The following is a 16,542-nucleotide window of genomic DNA, read 5'->3' as shown; positions in this document are numbered from 1 at the left end:
ACAGTTGCACACTTAACATGATATATATTGTTCCCCCGCTGGGCCACTACTTAACCGATCTGCCCAGTTTAACTAAATTAAGTCCGAGGGCAATTTTCCATTTGGTTGCTGCCGTTGCTGCCTGTGCAGCGGCAAGTTCGCCGCTTGTGGCAAAATCAACACCTTCCGCGGCACTTCATCAGAAGAGCCACACTCCAACCCGTGGCACACAAACTCACGCACCGCTCGCACCGCCGGCGAGCCCCTAAACAATGCATTAATTAACACTTAGCGGCGGCCGAGTGGTGGCTGTAATTGTGGCCATTGTCCATGGCAATTATCGCACGAGACCACTGACCAGTTTCCATTTCCCTGTTGTATTCGCTTGTTCTAGATGCGTGGCCCAGAATGCGTTTGCCGGCAAGACGCACCGTCAGTTCACTTGGCAGTTGCGAGTGGAGCCCAAGGACTCGGCGTTTTATCCCAACAACCAGGCGGAAATTTCGGAGACGTCCGTTTCGGCGGCTCAACTCCTGCCGGCATTTCAAAATGCCACCGTTTTTGTGCCCTCCGGCGGGTCCTTTCTGCTGCAATGCCACGCGGTGGCGGACTTTGTGCCCATCGAGTGGTATCTGCAGTCGCGAGACAACAAAATGGTGCTCCTGAGCAACAACAGTGTAGCGCTGTCCATCACAAATGCGAGTGTTTCGCGCCACGAGGGACGCTACAGCTGCATAACACCGCAGGAAACGCAAAGCTTTCAAGTGATTGTGACCACTCCGCCGAGGATAGTGAGTCGCCTGCCCGTCGAGGTGGTGTACATTGGTCTGTCAAGGATACTCAGCTGCCGGGCGGAGGGCAATCCGGAGCCCAGTATAACGTGGTACCACAACGGAGTCCAGCTGAACAGCTCGTACACCCGCTTCATCAGCGGCAACGAGCTGCACATCCACTCGTTCGATCCGCAGGAGGAGGGCATCTACCAGTGCGTGGCCACGAATGTGGCTGGCGAGGATTCGGCCACGGGTGAGCTGCGATTCACACGGCAGCGCGAGGAGATCAGTTCGCTGCAGAATATCCGCTGCTATCCGCACAGCTTTCACGCCATCAACATCACCTTCGATAGCCACCGCTTGACGTCGATGTTCGTGGTCTATATTGTGAGGAGTAACCCGCACAGCTGGACCTCCTTTTCGCCCATGAAGCTGAATCAGACCTCCTATGTAGTGATATCCACCAATCTGCCGGTTTACGAGCCCTTTGCGCTCATCACGCGGGTTTTGCTGCCTATCACGGAGGTGAGAACTGGGACCTCGGTGCCCCAGCAGATGATTCTCAGCTCTTGGCGCAGTACGCCGGTCACCTGCTGCACACAAGGATGTAAGTATATCTTTAAAGACTCCGCAGTTAATGTTTATTAATATATTTAACCCATAGTGATGCTTCGTCCCATCGCCGTGGGCAACGACACCTTTGTAAAGTGGTCGCAGGGCCAATTGGACAACAAGAAGTACTTCATCCTGCAGTTCTCCATTAATCACACCGATCCGCATCCCACGCAGTTTCTGAATGGAACCCTGCAAGGCACCCTGACTCCCGTGGATGAGAAAGCCGACGAAGTGCGTCGTCATTTGACTGTCATCAAACCCTTGAATGCATCTGCAGCAGCCACTGTGTTGAAAAACGCCGAGCATGAGCAACTGGATAATCAGGAGGACGACGCAGCGGTGGAATTGGAGGAGGACATTTACAGCATGGTGGTGGATGCCAGTGTGACAGGATTGCTCCTGCAGCGATTCACGCGCGTTAAAATGAGAGTGCTGATCATCACCAGCGAGAATGAGTTCCTGGGCCAGGACTTTCGCTACGTCCAGTGGAAGATTGTGAGTAGACTGTACTGTAGGGGATTACTTTTTTTTTATCTGTAGAGGATTCGTATATGTCCGATGGGATTTTATAATGGTCTTGAATCTTTCCCCTTTTCAGATCGAGAACGGCACTTCGGAGCAGTCGAATATGCCCTTTCGTCTGGTGACCATTGAATCGCGAGCTCTTGCCTTCAAGTTTCTGGACAGCCTGAATGAGACTTGTGTGGTGGAGTGCCACACGGAGATACAACCGCAAATGTCCTTTCCCAGCCAGGAGTGTCTCGAGCGCAACATTTCCAACTCGATGCTTTTGGTCACAGGACTCAAAGCAGATGTTCGTTACAATATGCATTTCTACAACTGTAAGACGCGCATTTTTTACGGAGAGATAGACGTGAAGACCGAACAGGATCGTAAGTTTGCCAGAGATATGTTATTAGTCTTCATATCTTAACAATAATATTTCCTTAAGCTCCTGGCACTATAAGCAACTCAAAGTTGATCAAGCAAAATGGCCTGAAGCTGATGTGGGAACCGCCAATTAATCCCAATGGTCGGGTGCATCACTACGATATCCGGTGGTCTTTGGATAATGTCACGCATGAGGCTATAGTGAAAGAGTGCACCAAATGCTTTTATAGGGTATGTAAAATCACAAATCTCAAATCACAAATCTATAGTTACAAAATTTTTATTATTTAAAAGTTTCCAAACGTTTCGGAGGAGGCCAAAATCCACGTGGCGGTCCGCGTGATGGGCGACACTGGAGCGGGTGCTCCCATATACTTCGACATGGTGAACAACAACCACACCTGGCTGGAAGTCGACAGAGAGACGTCCCATTCGGAGGTTTACAGTGGCATCGCCATCGGCTCGCTGCTTTCGGTGGCCTGCGTTTTCTTCTTCGGACTGTTTATAATTTTCCAGCAGCGCAGCTTCAAGGCTCGCGCCCAAGGACCCACCCACCTGACCACGCCGACGGATATAAATTTCGGTAATTTGAGCAGTGCCTCCGGAATGCCGGGGGACAGTGCCGGCGGTCTGAGTGGCGGCACGTTGCAGCAGGATTGCCACGAGATGCAGACACTTATACCGCGCTCGCGTTACCACATCGAACTGCTGCCGGAACACACGTTGGAATACCAGACGAGCTCGGCGGCAGTGGCCGTTGTCCATCTGGCCAACGGCAACGGGAGTGTCCAGGTGGCCAGGCGATCGGATCAGGAGGGCGCAGCTCCCGGGGACTTGGGCATAGCCGGCGTGCACAATCTGTCGCAATTGCCGCTGTGCGGAGGCGGCGGGGGAACCTCGCCGGAGCGGAAGACCGTGCAGGACGCCATGCTGCAGGAGGCAAAGGCGTTCTACATACCCTACAGGCACACGCCACCCAATGCCGTGGCTCTGGGCAGCTCCAAACAGTGTGCCGTGGCCAGTGGTTCTGAATTGGAGGTTATTGTGCCACCCAATTCCCTGCCCCTGGTGACCACCATGCCGGGGTTGGGTGTGGCAGGAGGAGGAGGAGGAGGCGGCGGAGGAGGTGGTGGATCCAGCAGGAGGAGTGGGAGTCTGAGCAGCAGCAGTGCCAGCAGCAGCAGCAATGGCAGCAGCAAAAAACAATTCCACACCAATTTCGTGAGGCACTCGAACTCCAACGATGGAATTTGCCTGCTGGCGGAGGAGGAGGCGGCTGCCACATTGACACCCACCTCGGAGAGGGAATACGCGGCCGTGTGCCTCACCAACGGTTTCAAGCTGCCCGCCGATGTGGCGAAGGCGGGCGGTGCCTACACAACCACCACCACCACGAACAACAACAATAGCAGCAGCAACGGCAGCAGCAGCAAGAACAGCAGCAGCAAGAGCAGCAGCAGCACCAGCCAGAAGTCGGCAACTGGCAAGGAGCGCCAGCCGCGAGGCAATGGCAATCCGATCTCGTTCAGCCACAATGCATCCATAGTTCCTGCCAACGGGCCAGCGTCCGTTAACCATTCGACAGGGGTCAAGCAGTCCTGGCCAGCGGCGACGGTGGTCCATCGACGGGCCCAGGTGGATCCCAATGGGTGAAGCAAGCAGTATTTTTATGAAGCTACCACATAGAAGCAAGCAAAGCAAAACAAAACATAACAAAACAAAAACAAATGAAAGCGAGAATTACGTAATTACATTCACAGCTCGAAACATTCCAAAAGAAGATATATGTATGTATGTAGACATGGAGACGAGAGGTCACTGTACAGGTGGCGTCGTTAGCATTTATAAAGAGTACATTTTATAAATGTAAATATTCAGTAACTGAAACTATGGAACTATGGGAGAAATGATTAATTAAGCTGATATTTATACACACACGTATACAAACATGTACGCTAAGTTGTATGCTATACTTTTGTATTTGTTTAGTTTTTGTTTGTTTTTTTCGTTAATTGAGGCTAATTTTTACTCGTAACTTCTCTTACACATAAACATAATTTATTGTTGCTTTCGATGCACACCCACACACACACACATGTAAACACACAGAAATATACATACATAGCAATAGACCGCGCAGCCCGCAAGTATGCATTACAATATTTGTCGCCGATAATTACTACGTTTAACAATTGCTAGCAATTGCCGCAAAAAAATTCAATTACACTGATACAGTAGAAATACATACGCAAACAGAACAGCCAAAAAACCACAAACACTGCAATAGCCCACACTCAACCATCCAACCAACCAACCAACCACTCACTCAAATACCACAATAGTCACAAGTGTTCACATCGATTCCGATTTAAAACGTAATCTATTCAATAATATTTGTAATTTTATTTTATTTATATATTTGTAGACTTTTTTAAGCGAAGTGTTTAATGTTTAATTTCCGCATATTTACTGCTGCATTTTGTTTTGTTTACACAACCGATATATCAAATGTACCTGATTATATTCATTTTGCATTCTTGTTTTTGTGCTCTCGTCCTCAAACACATTCACTCTATCCCCCAAAAACAATTCCAGTTTGTGCACACAGCCAATATTGCATAACTTTATAATAAGCCACTAGATCCAACCTATTGCGAACCGTACTGTAACATATATGAAATTCACCAATCGTACCTCGACAGAACCTGTAGCTACGCCAAATGAAAAAACAAAAACACATGCCCCGAGCTCCTGCTCCTTTCCACTGATATTATTTTTGATAGGGTTAGGGAAAGCTGAAGCAGTGGCCCACAACGAGTATTTGTCGAGTATGAAGATGTATTTTGTGAACTGTTGTCCGCCGTGAAACGAGATGCAAAAATTGTTACGAGATTCAGAAACAAAACCGTACACACATACACACCCCAAAAACCCAACTATAGAAGATACATTCCACAGGCGTATGCAAGTCACAGATACACAACACACAGACACGTTTAAAGGATTAACAGAAAATACGAAGAAGTATATATATATATAAACATATATATATTCGATGTGAATGAAATGTGTTTGAAAACTGTAACTGTATACGTTTTAGAGTCTAAGTGCAATACCAACAAATAATTAAAATAGCAAAAGGTAACCTTTAAGATCCCTGAGGCAGAACAAAACCAACAACTATAAACAATAGTACCTTTCCACTCAAGCAGAAGCAACGCTCAAAGTAGACTCACGTCGAACCCAGTTAGTTGCGATTTCCAGCCCAACTTAGGCCATCCGTAAATAAACAATCTAGTTTGTGTTCAAGGTGAATAAAGCCGCAGACTTTGCATTTACGAGTCGCCAAAAGAAGTCTCGATTTGTGTAGCCGAATAGTTTAACAGTTTACAAACGAATGGGCATGCAAAAAAAAAAACAAAGCCACAAAATGAAAATTAACCTACGAAAAGCATTTAAATACACACAAAGTATATTCCGAAAGAACAACTCAAAATTCCTACAAAACAAAATAATAAAACGAAAAAAGAAAATCAATTTTAAACGTAACGAAAATTAAGAAAACGAAAATTAACTAAAACTATTATATGCAGCAAAAGGCAACAAGAAAATTTATGTACTAAAGTTATATTATTAGACGTAAGAAATCTATATAAATGTACGTGTTTGGAAAGGAAAAGGAAATACGAGGATAAAAAGCGGAGGAGAAATGGAGAAATTAAGTAAAATAGCTGCGATTGTGATCGCCGTGTAAGTGGATGTGATAAATGTTTAAATTATTTAAGCGCAAAAACAATAAAGAGATAAAGAAATTAAATATTAGGAAGACATAGAAACGCGTATTGCGATTTTTGCAACGGTTTTTGGCCAACGGAAACCACTCAATAACTAAGAGTCCACTAAAATTGTAAGCAAACAATTATTATGTTCTTATCTTTGGCAAAACTGCTGCTCCTAGCACACTCTCTACTAAGTCTACTCATAAAAACCTAAAATTAAATATGCGTTTAATTTTATTTATGTATTTTTAGTTCGCATTTAAGTCCACGTTTTGTATACCTCATTAGTAGAGTGGCAAACAACTAAATTTTATAACGTATTTAGGCTTGGTTTCCTCGTTTTTCAATTAGAGCAGAATATTTAAACTATTCATAACTGAACAAACGAACTAATGTATTTTTTATGCAATTTACATGCATTGTACATGCAGGCGAAATTAATTATTTGAAGCAACAAAGCTGCCAACGATCCGTGTTAAAGATTTCGATGCAAGTAAATTGGCAACCACCAAACAACCAGGCCAAATATTGACAAGAAAAATTGGCACTGCTAAAGAGTCTAAGAGAAGAATGTCGAAAATGTTCGTTTAGGAAAACAGAAGATAAGGCGAAGAAGAAATGAATGCAACCTTAACTATTGGAAAATATACTACAAAATAAGTTATGATGGAAAACATAAAAAACGTGTTTGATTTGCGATGATATGTCTTTGATCCTATGAATATTAAAGATTACAAAAGGTTTGTCTCTGGAATTAAACAATAATATTACTGGTTAATTGATTTATAAAATATAATTCTTTATTGGTTTTAGTAATTTAATTCTTATTATGTAGGTACAAAACATGGATCAATTATATTTGTGGGAAATCAAATATGCATAAATTTTGTCTTCGTTGGTAACATTTTACAGCGGTGTAGATTTCGGTATACAGATAGAGATAATTCATATAACTAACAAATTCTAAACATATGTATGGTATGGTACAATATCAATAACGTATTCACGGGTGGTTGAGGGATCATCACAACAAAGTGCTACAAAAATGATCACAATCGATCACAAAAATTGCAAAATTATCATTGACGCCCGATGGCATGTTTAAGCATTTTTCATCTGCTCGTATTAAGCTTAAACTAGAGGCAACAAAAAGTGTATAACTAACTTGAGCTATGGATAGGCGATTTAAAGTTTATGAAACAACTATGCTAGGATCTATTTAATCGACAAGCGACGCTTTAACATTAAGCATGCCCCAGTTGGATGCTGGGGCATCACATTAGGTACGCGTAATTATCATGACACTTCAGAGTTGTCGGTTCTATTCACAATTCGGTTCCAAATGGATCAGGTCCGCAATACATTATACTTTTACATACAGTGCATTTCAGTAAGGCCGAATGCTCAGCACACCTTCTCAATCATTTTCACTAGTTCTTTGTACAAAATACAATCACGTCCCCGAGGTTTGCAGATCTCGCGGTGATCGAGTCGAATTCCGCAGACGTCGCCAATGCCAGGATCTATGGATAACAAAAAGATTAATATTTAGTTAGCCAAATTAATTTAACTATATAAAGATAAATTTAGTTATATTTATCGAATTCCATTGAAAAAATTAAACTAGAGAGAGCTATTTTCATTATCATTATTTTTGCCCTTGATAATGAAAGGTGACTTTATAGTCAATACTTTTTCTAGTGATAATAAATTATGATTTCAAGAAACTGTTTTCATTATCGTTACTATTTTGATAAGAAACTATGATAATCGTAATAGGCTCCATATTGATAACCACTTACCCGCTGAGTCCACTCCCACTATGCGTAAATAAAGCACTGACATGAGCGTCAAGGCGGTCTCCACAAAACTAAACACCTCGATCTTCAGATGACCCAGATGATAAAGTCCCGCAAATCTCCGATGTAGATCCAGCAGGTACTTGTTATCTGAGGGAAAATATACATATTATATGATCTGATAAGAGCCTTGAACCGTATAATCTCACTTTTTTCAATCTCCAGCAATTCTACGGATCGCGAAAGTAGAGGCGCCTTGATGCTCGCCAAGTGGGAACCTCGATGAGGCACCGAGTAAAAGAAGCAACCGCGGGCGGATCGCCAAAGAGGAGACATCGCAGGACGACCGCTCTCCCAGGCATCCACCATCAGTTGTTTGATGAAGAGGCCTCCCTTCGAGTGGCCCACATAGATTATGGGGTGACCGTGGCCCACGCGATGTTGGATGAGCAACTCGGCCATTTCCCGGGAGCGCTGGATCAAACTGGACCTCTGCTCCTTTCTCTTCCACAAAGGCCGCCAGAGATACGGATCTGTGGTGTAGTTCAGGGCTATTACCCGCACCCCAGGACAATCCAAGGGAAGCCAATCTCCTGGCCAGCACTTGGAGTAATTTGGATCATTGGGCGACGGCTTGCTTTTGCGAGCGGGCTTGCGAGGCGTGGCCGGGGAGGCGGGACGTGGGCGGCTTTCCTTCCCAACGGTCTCCGCGTCCTCATTTCCATTGGCCTGCAGCATGGACTCCAATTCGGCCTGGAGCAAGCGGCTGTTGTCCTGCATTCTCAGCCGGAAAGTGGGAAAGCTGTACTCGATGCCCTCGCAGATCTGGATGTCTTCTGGATCGCCGCACACATAAGCATAGCTTTGGAAAAAAAAACAAATTAAATTTAATGCCTTAGAAATATGTTATAGAAACTATTTAGTTTCGGGATTTTTTGAACTTTTCCGTTCGAATAGAAAACTCTTATTTTCAACTTACTCGCTATCATCGCTATCGGAAGCAGTAAATTGGAAGTCCTCTGGGTGCATTGCCACGGCTCGCTGGAGTCGAGTCCTCTGCCTTACAGGAGCATCGTCTGGAGTGTCCTGGCAGCGGTTCAGGGAAGTAAACTTGGCCCTTTTCTCCCGGGGAGCCGGATGAATTGCCGCACTGCGGGAGTGACGAGGCCTCTTTGGCGGTCGAACTGGGGGTCGAGGAGGTCTCTCGAATTCCACCGGCTGGCGATCGTTCTGCCAGAGTCCTTGCTTCCAAGTATTAACCAAGGAGCCATGCAGACCATGGATGAGGACTATGTCTGCCCGAATGGGTTGACCCGGCGGCGGTTCGGCAAGAATATTGATGGTGCAACAGCTGGGGGCATCCGAGCGAACGCTGTAAATGGGCGGACCCTGCAAGGGATTGCTAGTTGGACACGGTGTGCAGGGAGTGGATGGAGCAGTTAAGGTGTCTGGAAGACTCTCAAGGCCATCCTGCGATTTGCGCATTTTCAGGAGCTTCAGTAAGGGCCCCATGCGATTGGAAACTGTGAAGGAGAAAAGGTTTTAATAAGAAAGCACAGCATGAATATTAAGCAAGTAAAAATTCGGAAATATGAATATAAAAACCCTTGGGATTCAAGATTGTGTTTTAAAGCCTGAAGGGAATTTAATATAACCTTCACAAACAAACTTGATGAAATTTAAATGGACTCATATCAAGAGCAAATAAATCTAGTCCACCGAACTTTGTCACACATTTTCTATAAATAAAAAGACTCACCCTGAACGGAGGACAGATTCAGTGATATAGTGTTGGCGGCAAAGGCCACTAAATTGGTTAAAGCCTGTCGGCTGGAGGCCAGATTCTGGAGCACCCTCAACACCCGCACATCGCGAATGCCCTTAATGCCCCTGGCAACGCCATTGGCCAGTGGAAGAACCAGTCTCACTAGGATGCCAAACACCACTCTCATGCTGCCACCATTTTTGCTGTCTCTGAAGGGGATTCAAAGGGGTTAATCTCGGATATCAAAAAGATTTATAGGTAAACTTACGCCTCCATGAGGGCACCGGCACTACTCGATCGCACCAGATCGCTGACCGCCTGCTCCTCCTCCTGGCGATCGATCTCCACATCGTTCTCATTGTTTGTACTGTCATTGTTGGCCAGCGAACTGGATGACTCATCCGCTGGCGCATTGTGTGTCACCGGGAGGCTCTCCTCCCCACCGATTCGCATCATGGCAATGTCGCAAACGTAGTGTTCATCGATTTCTTGGATCGGTGAACCGTCTTCCAAGCAACCGTGGCTTCTAGTTTCCCTTCTTTCAGCGCTTTGGTTATTGTTTTTTAGGTTCTTGATTTCTGGGGCGTCGTCCTCCACTGAGAAATTGCCATTGCAGGCATATGATTCTTGAGCTGGCTCTGAAACGCTGGCAAACATTTCCCAACTTCCTGCTGTTTTCGAAGAACTGGCTGTGGGCCAATTAATTCGCATCCAACATGTTGCTGGCAGGGCTATCTGCAATTTCATAGAAATCGTATAAATTGTTAATAGGTTAGGCACTTTTTGCAATAAGTCAATGCAAGCGATGGTCTCTTGGCTAAAAACAATTGAGTCAAGTGCAGTCTCTCGACGGTTTCCTGCTCTCTGTTTTCACCACTTCAGGGAAAAGTGACTAAAAATACATGTTCACTTGACGGTGCCCTGCACTGAATTGCTTATACGACACGTGGGCCGGGTGTAATAACAGTAATAGCACGAAGGACAAACTCGAATTGCAGAGCAAAATAAAAAAAAAATAAACAAGAAAAAATGTGAAATTTGAAGAAAATATTACTGCGCTTTAAAGCATTAGGAATATTTTTCCTGGATTTTTTAATGGACGGTTCTTGTAATTAATTTATTTTTTTGACCACTGTTAATATAATATAAAAAAATCGTATCCCAAATGGTTTGAATGGGTCGTTTCTTCGTTTAATTGTTTTCGAACCACACAATCATTAGTGCGCTGTTTAATTTAGCTTGTAAAATGTTTTTGTCATCAAGAAAACAAAGGTATTTACGACAAAAGTTCCCCTGCCACTGCAATCCAATTAAACGGGAAAGCAACCAATGTCTAATATATATTGTACTCTGCTGCGGCATAATGACACTGATGTGCGCCACTGAAAATGCCCTTAGGTTGTGGCAAAAGGTTCAAGTTGAGGGTCGCCGTGTAAAGAACACAGAACTCATCGAGGGAAAACACTCTCATCGCGTTGTATTCGCTGCTATTTATAGCGGAACAAGAAAGGAAGCTAGCTTCGGCAAGCCGAAGCTTATATACCCTTGCAGTCATCAAATATTTCGAACAGAATACACAAAGGCTAAAGAACATCAAAGCTACGACGACTTTTCTATTAGTTTTCCATATTTTTGACTATTGTTCATATGGCCGCTATATGATATAGTTGTCCGATTTTAATGAAATTTTATTTGCTATTCAAGAGTCGTTAGAAAACTCTATATTCCAAAAATCATGATTTTCTGATGAGAAATAACGATGTTATCATTTTATTTCCGTTAATTCTATATAGATTTTTCGATCTTTCCTATGGCAGCTATATGATATAGTTGTCCGATTTTTATGAAATTTTTTTTAAAAAACCAAGGCTAGTTAAAAAACTTGATACTCAAAAAATCATGCTCGTGGGATAAAAAACAACGATGCTATCAATTTATTTCAATTAATTCTATATATATTTTTTGATCTCTCCTATGGCAGCTACATGATAGAGTTATCCGATTTTGTTTAAATTTAATCCGAAATTCAAAAACAGTTAGAAAACGCCATCTTGAAGAATTCAAGTCGATCTGATCAAAAACAACGGAGTAAGAATTTTTAATTTCATTCTCTCGTATAGGAGCTATCCGATATAGTCGGCCGATCCGGCCCGTTCCGACTTATATACTGCGTGCAATAACTACACACCTTTTGGGAAAGTTTCAGCAAGATAGCTTTAAAACTGAGAGACTAGTTTGCGCGGAAACGGACAGACGGACAGACGGACAGACGGACAGACGGACAGACGGACAGACGGACAGACGTACATACATATTTCGATTCAGATGGTGATGCTGATCAAGAATATATATACTTTATGGGGTCTGAGGTGTCTCCTTCACTGCGTTGCAAACTTCTGACTGAAATTATAATACCCTTTTGCTCTGCAAGGGTATAAAAATGCCGCAATATGCTGCAGGCGCCTGGCACGCTCGATATATATATGAAAAACCGAGAAACCGGTGGTTGACTGTCCGTCATGCAAAATTGCAATAACATCTTTGTATCACATATTATGGAATTCATCAAGTTAGAATGTCAGTTACGACAATGACAAGCCACTCAACTTACACTTGATGCCGGAGACTCGATGCCGGAGAAATGCAAACCGCTCGCTATGGAAATCTCAACCCGACTGATATTACCGTTTGCAAAGGCCTGGAATTTTGCGGTCGAACCAGCCCCTAAAGTACTGGCACTTGCAATAGTGAATTTAATGCAAATACTTGCGCCTGAAGTGGCTGGGCAACGGACAATTGTCTGCCTTTAGTAAATTGGAGACAACGGAAAGTTCAATTCATTTGGCACAACGTTCCTTATCGTTCATTGTTTCATCAAGTGCGAAAGTGTTTGTGTCGCTCTAACTAATTGAGTGACAAGAAAGTTGTCTAATCTTAATGCCGGGCTCTGATAGCCATCGTCATTATGGCTTAGCCAGCCAAATTGATTTTATGGAAATTTACTAAATTAATTGGATGGGCCAGATGTCCAGGCATTCTTATCATATGCGAATTTATTTATTTTTCCGTAACCAATTCAAGGGGGTTGCGAACTCTTCGGACAAACCGTACTTAGTATGCTTTATAGTGCCCATAAAATGCTAATGCCCAGATAAGCTCAATCAAGTGCCAGTCTATTGTTATACGAGCCGAGGAGGTGCACTTTTTATGGCGACCGAATAGTATATAGTATCTGTTTAGCATTCAGTGCACGGGAGGTTTCAGATCTTTTGGCCGCGATAGTACGAAATCAATATGTGGAGGAAATTTAAAATGCAGTTTTCTTTTACCGTGGTAACTATTTTTAAAGGTCTGTTTTTATTTATAGACTCATGGCACGAAGATGCAGGGAAACCTTAAATGCAATAAATGATATCTAAATTTCTTATTATAAAGTGAATTTTTTAAGGTGCGAAAGTGTATTTCAATATGGTTTCTTGAGTATTTACTGTCCGAAGTTCTCTCGTATTGTTATCTAACGCCAATCGACAAGAACTGCAAACTTTATTGTGTAATATGCATATAACTAGGGAGAGCGGCCGCTGCAGTTGACCATGTCGGGGTGGTCATGCTTGTGCGCCGCACAGCGCTTCTCTCGATCACCGGTTCCGCCAACTGGGCGTATGCTTGATTCGAACTCTGGCTGTCGAGGTTACTCATTCGCCGCGTGGACTTTGGTCAGCAGCATTTATCGTTGGTGTACCAAATGCAGTCGCTGTTGGCTTCGCTTTTGTTTGCGTATCTTTATTGAAAAAAGTTGCAACTGGTGCGGCTTGTCAACAATAGAGGCAACCAGAGGAAGGGTTTGGAAATGTGAGACCCATATATACCATTATCGCTTATTATTGGATGGGCGTCCAATGCAATCTATAATGCATAATTGCTGGCCAACAAGCCGCTAAACGCGTGCACATTTGTCAGCTGGAAATGGGCTATTATTATGCATAATAGCTGGGATTGGATGCGATTGGCAAGAGGCCAATATATGTTGGTTGGGGAGAATGGCCAGCGAGGCACGCAAGGCGACCGGCATGCTAATTAATTTGTCGCATGTTGCAGCCACGTGAACTGGCGAATTTTGTGACAGAGATCGCATGCTCCAATGGTCTAGTAATTCACCTGCTTGTGCTCCCCATCATTGTGTAAAGTGTGCAATAAACTGGAACAAACGACACAGCACAACACCAACGAATTGGTTCACGATGACATAATGTTATATAACGCTCCGAATCAATGCGCATATTTTAATGTGGATATCTATCCGACTTTTACCCGTGATTTAAATCGTCTCATTTTAATTAAAGGGTTAATCAGAAAAGCGCTTTTCAGGTTCAAGAACTATGCACGGCGATAAGATAGGCATTTTGATTTCACGGGTTGTACTTGAGCAATAAAACGTCGAAACCGAAAGCTCAATAAACCGACTCGTAAAACAGATGTCGACCAGAAAAGGTCAGTAGCGAGGGAGCGACATTATGCGGTTATTAATTTTAGCCCATTAATGGGTCACTGAACGATAAGCATTGAACCGCGGAAGGCCGTTTCTTAACTGGGTCGCAAGACAACGGGAAATCATGTTCAGTTTATCCTTTTGTCTTCCGCTTAAGCACGAATATTTTAATTATATATGCAACAAAGGCGAATAAAGAGACGAGCGATAACCAGCTGACGACCACGAAAACCAATCGGATGGATGGTTTTTATCAGCCACTTTCATTATCCGTCGCTTTGTTTGTAATAACTAATCAGAATCTCATGTTGATTCGGTAAACAATTGAAGTGATATTTATTTCCCCTCACATCCAAACAAAGGCCTCCGCCCCCAGCTGCGAATCATCTTCACTTTTGGAAATACGTTTGTATAATTTTCATAAAAGCGGTTTAACAACCAGCTCGAAAACGAGTTATGCAAAGCCACTAGCGGCAATTCATTTAGATTATGTATATCTGTATCTGGGCAGATACTGTCTGCAGAGCATGGATCAGGCCATACTGAAAAGGTTCTATCAGGTGATGCTGTTGCCGCTGAAGACGAGGAACTGTACCACAAATAGCCCTGACCCCTAATAACCTTGAGGGGGGTTGGGTGTTTATTGACATGTTTTACGACCTTTGACAAGCAATCCTCTAATTAGTATGTTTTTCCGAATGGCTTAAGCTACGCAATAGAGATTAATTACTATCCTGCAATGGGTTGCTTTGATTGAGCCTTGGCAACTGTTGCCGTCCAGCTGTGGACTTTGGTCACAAAAACATAAATTATTACACGCCCGAAAAATATCTGGATATGTCCGTTTAAATTGTTTTTCTGCTTGAAAAGTTTATTTTGGCATGGCAACTAAACGTTTGGTGTAAAGAAAATTTCAGGTGTGATGAAAATAGATTTGTACATATACACCGTTTCGGTTTGATTTTATCGTATGTTAATTGTTTATCATAGTATTTTTTTATGTTGGCTATTTAATTATTTATAGAAATTGCTTTAAAAATCAACTAAATATCTTTAAGTCAATAAAAATCGATTAAACAGATACAAAAATACCTTACTTATATAAAAATGATTTTCCCAGTTTTCTCTCTCTGTAACTGAGCTGCCGTTTCCCCCGGTTTTTCCACAATTGCTCACACTCAGTCTCTCAGCTGAAAACCGGCAAAATGAGAACTGAGAGCCACAGAATTTTCTCAGAGATTCTTCGACAGAGCGGGATTCTCGTACAAAAGCTGCGTTTCACGGTGGTTTAGGTGGTTAAAACGCAAAAACAACAAAATAGGAAAACAAAACAACACGTGGTGGTTGGTGGCAAAGGGGGGAGTGGGAGTTGAAACTGGAAGCTACCTTAACCTTCAGCACGCGTGCCCAGGTAACAACAACTCCGAAGAAGAAATGAAATGAAAACGAAATGAACCGACCAAGGAGCCATAATTTGTGAATTTAAAGGCCGCGAACGTGTTTTGGGTTCGTGATTCTCCAGTAAAGTCCAGTCCACCCCTTAAGATATATACACATATAGAGTCCGAGTGTGTAGGGTGAACAATACCACGATGAGCCAATTTGTCCGAGCATTTTGCTCTGTATCTGTGACGAAATGCATTCGCCAAACATTCGTGAGCCTCGTAACAAGTATTAATTAAGTTATTCACAACGAAAAAAAAACCGAATTCACACCTGCTTCATTATTGTCGTTTAATTTTTAATCGGCTTGTCAACTGTTTTCGCCTGGCTTGTGAATAGTTTATAAGGTTTCTGTTTGTTTTGGCACACTTATTAAGTGGTAGGGAAGTAGTTTTAGTGTACCAGAAAAGAGGACTTTGAAAGACAGCACTTGGGGACATATTCAAGAGTTCTTTTTAGAACGTTCTTAATAGGCACAACCATATATCGTCCGTATATATATCAAGGTATATATGTGGTGGATTCGACAAAGCACGCTCACTCACACTCTGCAACTTACACACTCGACAACAACAAAGCTCTCGGCGTTACGCGAGCTCCTCAAAAGCGTACAAAAAACGAGGCGTAAACGCGTCCGCAGCGTTGGGACGCTCGGCAGCAACTATTGTGCTATTACAAAAGTACACGCTCACGAAAAATCTCCAACAGACAGCAAACAAGAGCCCCCCACGAACCTCCACTGCCCCCTCACTCACACAAATACTGCCAGAGCTATCTGTGTGTCAACAAAAGTTAAGCAGCTGTTCGCGTTGCTAAGCTTTTCATGGGTCAAAGAGAATTTACAGCTAAGAGAAGCCCCCAAAAAAGAGAGAACTCAAAAGAGCTCCATTATAATCGTGACGAAGCTGCCAACTCATCGCAGAGCAACCCGCGCCTTTATTATTCGTTCAAATATATCATAGTTTAGTTTATAGGTACAAATATATCAAAATATATCGAGCTCTAACCA

The 16,542-nt window shown here is 43.2% G+C and overlaps 2 protein-coding genes across 6 annotated transcripts in view; one reads left to right on the top strand and one right to left on the bottom strand.

Moving 5' to 3' along the window:
- Positions 1 to 6,714, top strand: part of LOC108095838 — a 61,446-nt gene extending 54,732 nt beyond the window's left edge. For all 4 annotated transcript variants that reach the window (XM_043208969.1, XM_043208970.1, XM_043208968.1 and 1 more), the window contains exons 7-11: positions 374 to 1,359; positions 1,417 to 1,862; positions 1,966 to 2,260; positions 2,320 to 2,489; positions 2,553 to 6,714. In XM_043208969.1, coding sequence (XP_043064904.1) covers positions 374 to 1,359; positions 1,417 to 1,862; positions 1,966 to 2,260; positions 2,320 to 2,489; positions 2,553 to 3,911 — 3,256 coding nt within the window. In that variant the 3' untranslated portion in view covers positions 3,912 to 6,714. The remainder of the gene's footprint in view (positions 1 to 373; positions 1,360 to 1,416; positions 1,863 to 1,965; positions 2,261 to 2,319; positions 2,490 to 2,552) is intronic.
- A 101-nt stretch (positions 6,715 to 6,815) lies between these two features.
- Positions 6,816 to 16,182, bottom strand: LOC108095922. 2 transcript variants are annotated; one of them, XM_017197255.2, is made up of 7 exons: positions 16,093 to 16,182; positions 9,870 to 10,336; positions 9,596 to 9,810; positions 8,816 to 9,359; positions 8,046 to 8,698; positions 7,840 to 7,986; positions 6,816 to 7,560 (listed from the first exon to the last, which is right to left on the bottom strand). In XM_017197255.2, the coding sequence occupies exons 2-7, from the start codon at positions 10,310 to 10,312 to the stop codon at positions 7,442 to 7,444; spliced, it is 2,121 nt and encodes a 706-aa protein (XP_017052744.1). In that variant the 5' UTR covers positions 10,313 to 10,336; positions 16,093 to 16,182; the 3' UTR covers positions 6,816 to 7,441. The 2 variants fall into 2 exon arrangements, with proteins under 2 accessions (XP_017052744.1, XP_017052745.1); XM_017197256.2 differs by lacking the exon at positions 16,093 to 16,182 and adding an exon at positions 12,213 to 12,260.
- Between the last annotated feature and the right edge of the window lie 360 nt (positions 16,183 to 16,542).

The sequence above is a fragment of the Drosophila ficusphila genome, unplaced genomic scaffold (genome assembly GCF_018152265.1).
Source record: "Drosophila ficusphila isolate 14025-0441.05 unplaced genomic scaffold, ASM1815226v1 contig_791, whole genome shotgun sequence".
In the NCBI taxonomy this organism is placed as follows: domain Eukaryota; kingdom Metazoa; phylum Arthropoda; class Insecta; order Diptera; family Drosophilidae; genus Drosophila; species Drosophila ficusphila.
The sequence above is the reverse complement of the archived record's forward strand: the minus strand, read 5'-3'. Positions and strand labels throughout refer to the sequence as shown.